Source organism: Panthera uncia (assembly GCF_023721935.1).
Source record: "Panthera uncia isolate 11264 chromosome C1 unlocalized genomic scaffold, Puncia_PCG_1.0 HiC_scaffold_3, whole genome shotgun sequence".
Classification (NCBI taxonomy): Eukaryota; Metazoa; Chordata; class Mammalia; order Carnivora; family Felidae; genus Panthera; species Panthera uncia.
The window spans coordinates 92842837-92848930 of NW_026057584.1; the positions used below are offsets into that span (position 1 = coordinate 92842837).

Consider the following 6094-nt stretch of genomic DNA (forward strand, 5'->3'; position numbering starts at 1 on the left):
GGGGGAGGGGAAGGAAAAAAAAAAAAAAAAGAGGTTAGAGTGGGAGAGAGCCAAAGCATAAGAGACTGTTAAAAACTGAGAACAAATTGAGGGTTGATGGGGGGTGGGAGGGAGGGCAGGGTGGGTGATGGGTATTGAGGAGGGCACCTTTTGGGATGAGCACTGGGTGTTGTATGGAAACCAATTTGACAGTAAATTTCATATATTAAAAAATAAAAAATAAAAAAAAATAAAAAATAAAAAAAATAAAAAAAATAATAATAATAATGGGGCGCCTGGGTGGCTTAGTCGGTTAAGCACCCGACTTCGGCTCAGGTCATGATCTCGCGGTCCGGGAGTTCGAGTCCCGCGTTGGGCTCTGTGCTGACAGCTCAGAGCCTGGAGCCTGTTTCAGATTCTGTGTCGCCCTCTCTCTGACCCTCCCCTGTTCATGCTCTGTCTCTCCCTGTCTCAAAAATAAATAAAACGTTAAAAAATTTTTTTTTAAATAAATAAATAAAATAATAATAATAAATTAAATAAAATGACAGCCTTCAAACATTCCCAAAGCTCCCTAATTTCCTGGTCTCTTTTTCCCTGTAATACTTATCACCTTCTGATAAACTATGTGTTTTACTTATTATGTTTACTGTCTGTTTCCCTCAACTAGAATGCAGGTTCCAAGAGGGCAAGGATTGTTTTCCTTTTATTTACTAACATAATTCAAATGCCTACAATACAACTTGGCATATGTCAAGTACTTGGGATACAGCAGGGCCTCAATAAGTGTTTTGTGGAACAAACAGCTAAATTTCTGGTACAGTAAGTATCTTGGCATACCTACAATAATTGACTAATGCTGCACATTTGAGTATATTCTACGTGAAATGGGATCTAGGAACAGGAGCTTGAGAAATCTGGTCATGGAAAAGTAAACAGGGACTAGAATGCATCTACAGACTAGGACTAAAAAGAATGCCAGTAACAGTCTTCCAGATATTGAGGAAGCAAACTGGGAAAATTATCATTTGTAGTGACATCATTCAGAGCACATCTTCAAACACTATGGGGTGAGGAAATGTAAAATTCCAAGTAAATGACAAAATTATCAACCTAGAAAATAACTATATGGCAACATTCTTACTACAAACATGTCTTAGAGAAGGCTGTGAGGCATGAGAGATCCTTTTCATTCATTCTTTCATACGTTCATTATTTTATTCCATTCTTATTGTCCTAGGCATTGGCTATAATCTAAATGTGAAACAAAGGAAACATTGTTTGCCCTGGAGCTTAAAAATCTAACGGTACAAAAATGTACTTGTTGGCGCGCCTGGGTGGCTGAGTCGGTTAAGCATCCCACTCAGTTTCGGCTCGGGTCATGATCTCACAGCTTCATGAGTTCAAGCCTTGCATCAGGCTCTGTGCTGACAGTGTGAAGCCTGCTTGAGATTCTGTTTTCTTCTCTCTCTGCCCCTCCCCCACTCATGCTGTCTCTCTCTCAAAATAAATAAACTTAAAAAAATTAAAATTAAAAAAAGTACTTGTTTAGTAAACAATTATAATTATAGTAATAAATACTGTTAAAAAAAGAACAGATCTAGGAAAGAAAATAGTAAGACCCTTTTAGATTGGTCAGGGAAGGCTTCTCTGGGGCAACATTTAAGGTAAGACCTAAAGGATGAAAAAATTAAGCCATGCAGAGTTCACTAAGCCGGATTTTATGTGTAGGAAAAGGTCTGTGTGACTGGGAATGTCATGAACAAAAGGGAAAGCCAAACAGGAGACTAAAGAGTTGAGAGTCAAAGGTGACTCCACACTTCGGTTTATCCACCTGGATGTAAAAGTGGTGTCATTTACTAAAATGTAGAAAACTGGGGCGGGGAGAAAAACAGGTTCAGGCAGTAAATATACTTTCAAGCTTGAGAATCCTGTGAGGCATCTAAGCGGGGATGTCAAGTGGGTAGCTACAAGTATAGATTCGCTTGCTACTTCTGAGATTGGTACTTTTCATTATGTTGTACCATGTAGGTAGGGTCCCAAATATCACATCCCCACTAGCAATGTCTGTCCATCATTCAGCCTAGTGGCAGCAACAGCTGCTTGACTAACAGAGATGTAAGGATGAATGGAATTACTTAACTCACTAAGAACTATATTAACTCTACGGAGCAAGATTATTAATTGCCAACTTCAGTATCTTTAGTTTCTTATTATTAAGAAGTATATAAACCATGCTATGGAGTTAGATCAGCCTAAAATTTTAGCAAAAAACGCTGTATCCATGGTAGTATTCAGCAGTATCCAAAATAAAAGCACTTGAAAAGAACAATACAAGGGTGCCTGGCTGGCTCAGTTGGTAGAGCATGTGGCTCTTGATCTTGAGGTTGTGAATTCAAGTCCCACCTGGGTGTAGAGATTACTTAAAAATAAAAAAATCTAAAAAAAAAAAATACAATCTCAGAAACAAAGAGATCTCTAACTTTATTTTACTATCGTAATAATTAGTACTACTGTTTCCATATGTTTGTTAATTAAATCTAGCATTTACTTCAAATTAACTGATTAGCCCAAAAGTGCCTCCTAGGAACATTTAGACATCTTCAATTGTGTGTTTTCCTAGTACAGCCAGGAATTCCAACCCAGAAAACATCAACTAGTCAAAATCTAAAAGCTTTTGTGGTCTATTTTAACCAAAAAAGGCAGTAAATAGTGTCTATCATGAAAATTTTAGCCCACTAGCAACACTACTCTGTGAACTGACACCTTTGCTTCAGGATCCTTGTCAGAATATTCTACCTTCCCAAGAATAGAATCAAAATCTTTTTCAGTTTTATTACTTTCAATTTGCATAGTCATAATACTTTGAAAATATTTGCTCTTGTCTGAACTGGTAGTAATCTCTCCAGTCTCAATCCCACAATTTTCTTTAATTCATCCATGAAAATTTCACTAAATATAAAGAACTTGCCTAAAGTGCTTCCCACTTGAGGGGTTTACATGAACCAAAGTATACCCTTAAGACCACTTCTTTCAGCCATAAAGACATCTTTTTAATTTTCTACTAAGTTGGTTTATTGTTGTTGAGGTCTCCCACCTAAGAAAATCATGAGTTCTGGTTATATCCTTCGATGTTATGAACAAAGCTCTAGGCAACACGTACGTGTTGGGAGTTTCATGACCCCTGTCTATGTATTCCTGGAGTGAAACTAATTCTGCCTAGTGTTGGAGATTAACTTTCTAAAACTCTACAAAAGCCAACAGTATTTTGAACGGGTCAAGGGACAAACTCCTTTGACAGACTAATGGTCTTCCTGAAAACATTCAAGAAACATTCATCAGAGTCGTTGATATCCTAAAAGTATGTAACACATGCTCATCAGTAAAAAGTTAATTGAAGAATGTATATTTACACACAAAGCCCCAAAGATCTCTAACTTTATTTTACTATTGTAATAATTAGCACTACTGTTTCCATATGTTTATTAAATCTAGCATTTATTTCAAATTAACTGATTAACCCAAAAGTGCCTCCTAGAAACATTTAGACATCTTCAATTGTGTTTGTTTAAAAAATGACTACCATAATCCTAAATTTCCTATGACACCAATTTCAATAATACATGAAGTGTACAGTTGTTCAGTTTTTCTCAAGAAATAAAAGATTTTTGGGGCACCGGGATGGCTTAGTCGGTTAAGGGACCGACTTCAGCTCAGGTCATGATCCCGAGGTTTGGGAGTTGGAGCCCACTTAGGATTCTCTCTTTCCCCTTCTCTCTCTGGTCCTCCCCTGCTCCCTCTCTCAAAATAAATAAATAAACAACAAAAAAAAATAAGACTTTTTTTGAAGCTGCTAAAAAAATTTGTCAGGACAAATATTTTTTGTGACCCTGCTATGTGACCCATGTCACTTCACCACTGTGGACATATATTTCCTCATCTATAAAATGGGTAAAATAAAACCTATTCTACTTACACAAAAATCAACTGAGATTTTATGTGAAAAACAGAACTTAAATGTCATAAAACTATTAATGTACACTTTTTAAAACAAGTTTATTTTGACAGAGAGAAAAAGAGCATGAGTGGGGGAGGGGGAGAGAGGGAGGGAAGGAGACAGGGGGAGAGGGAGAGAGGGAGGGAGGGAGGGAGAGAGGGAGGGAGAGAGGGAGGGAGGGAGGGAGGGAGAGAGGGAGAGAGGGAGAGAGGGAGAGAGGGAGGGGGGGGAGAGAGGGAGAGAGAGAGAGAGAGAGAGAGAGAGAGAGAGAGAGAATATGAATGAATCCCCGTGCTGTCAGCACAGACCCTGACTTGGGGCTGGATCCCACCGACCCTGAGATCACCACTTGGGCCAAAATCAAGAGTCTGACGCTTAAGTGACTGAGCCACCCAGGCACCCCAAAACTATTACTGTACTCTTAATAAGCACAGCTAAGTATCATTTAATTCTTCTTTCCTTTTTCATCCACTTTTTTTCCTTACAGTATCACAGCACTTATGTATGTAGACTATAAACTCTAAAACTGCATAAGAGGATATAAACTACTCAAACTCTTCTAATTAACACCACTAAGCTAAAAATCTGGCATAATTTAAAACAATTATAAATTTCAAATTTAATGTTAAGTGAAATTCATATTTTAGCCTTTGTTCTTCATTGTGCTGCATCAAGTTATAGAGCTATTATCTAGTCTCTCCAAGTCATAAGTTAATAATTTGAGCATACCGTTATTAAACACAAATAGTTAAAATAATATAGTTCAAATGGTCACAAACACTAACTTGGTTCATGTAATGAGAATCAGCAAAACCACAAAGGCATAGGTTTACTGTAAACCTAGAAGATTTCTGTAATAAAATAGGGTAGTAATAATATACTGAGCAAAATAACCCAGAGTAACACATGATAAATGAGTTAGCTCACGTTCTCGAGACTGTGGATATTAGACGAACCAAGCACCGAACATCTACTTATTCTAAACAAATGGTACCAAAAAAATCAACTTGCAACAAACCAAATATTCCACATTAGACTCTCTCCCCCTATTATCATTAAAAAAAAAAAATCCAACCTATGTAAAGCTCAAAAGTTTGCGTCTCAGGAGCGTACGACCGCCAGTAACCGAGAACATCAGGTGGCTTCTCTTTGTTGCTTACCGATGACACAGCTTTCTTCCTGACAGTCCACAATTAATTATGAACCCAAATGCCTGTCGAAAGGCCTCTCTATTCCCACCTGAACACTTAGTAACTACACAAGCGTTGAAGCATCCCGAAGTGGGTCCTAGGTGACAGAGAGGGGTCCCAGGGTGCCCGAGAGGGAGGTGCTGGGGTCTATCTGCGCCAACTCGTCAGGGGGCGCGGCGAGAGGCGCAGCGAGGGTGGGCTGCAGAGACCCGCGCAGAGCTGTGGGCGGGGCTCAGCGCGTTTTGGGGGCGAGGCGGGGACGGTGCCTCCGGCCGGGGTGCCGGGAGAAGCAGGAGCTGGAGGCCTAGCCAGGCCCGGCGTGCCCCAAACGGAAGGGGGAGGCGCTGAGAAAACAGGCACGGCAGCCAGGGCCTGTCGAGAGCACGGAGGAAAGGCTGGGGAACCCTAGGATTGGAGGTAGGCCGGAGGGGTGTCCGGCCACAACTCGGGCCCCCGCCCCCTTCACCTGCCACGAATACCACGAAGACCGCTCCGCTCCTCTTAGCCGACGCGATGGCGGCCGGAATGGCGCCCTGGAACCACAACATCGCTCTCCTCGGGCCCAGGCGCTTGTTCGGTGTGTTGTCGCCGCGGTCAGGGAGCTGGCCCCGCCCTCTCTTTCGTCTGGCCCCGCGGCCCCCGCAGCCTCAGCTGCTCTGTCCCCCGCCTCCGCGCAAGCACGCTAGCCCGTCAGCGGTCCCCTGGGACGCGCGCAAGCGCGCGGACCAGGCGCACCCTGCGCCACGTGACGCCACACGTCGCCGTCGGCACAGGGCCCGAGTGCCTTGTCTTGTTGGCAAAAAGGTGCGTGCGCGCGACCGCTAGGCCTCAGACCCTGCAATTCCGGAAGTGGGAAAGATGACTAACCGCTACGGCGCGTTGACGGCGCCTACAAGAGGCATGACGGGAATTGTAGTCTTCGTAGGCT

At 42.0% G+C, this 6094-nt stretch overlaps 1 protein-coding gene across 2 annotated transcripts in view; it reads right to left on the reverse strand.

The window, feature by feature from the left end:
- UBXN4 (UBX domain protein 4) overlaps nt 1-5854 on the reverse strand; it is a 49208-nt gene extending 43354 nt beyond the window's left edge. The window contains exon 1 of one of the 2 annotated variants that reach the window (XM_049615685.1): nt 5633-5854. In XM_049615685.1, the coding sequence (XP_049471642.1) occupies nt 5633-5714 (82 nt within the window). In that variant the 5' untranslated portion in view covers nt 5715-5854. Of the gene's footprint in view, nt 1-5051; nt 5604-5632 lie in introns of those variants that run through there. The other variant, XM_049615686.1, reaches the window with a different exon arrangement.
- Nucleotides 5855-6094: the final 240 nt, after the last annotated feature.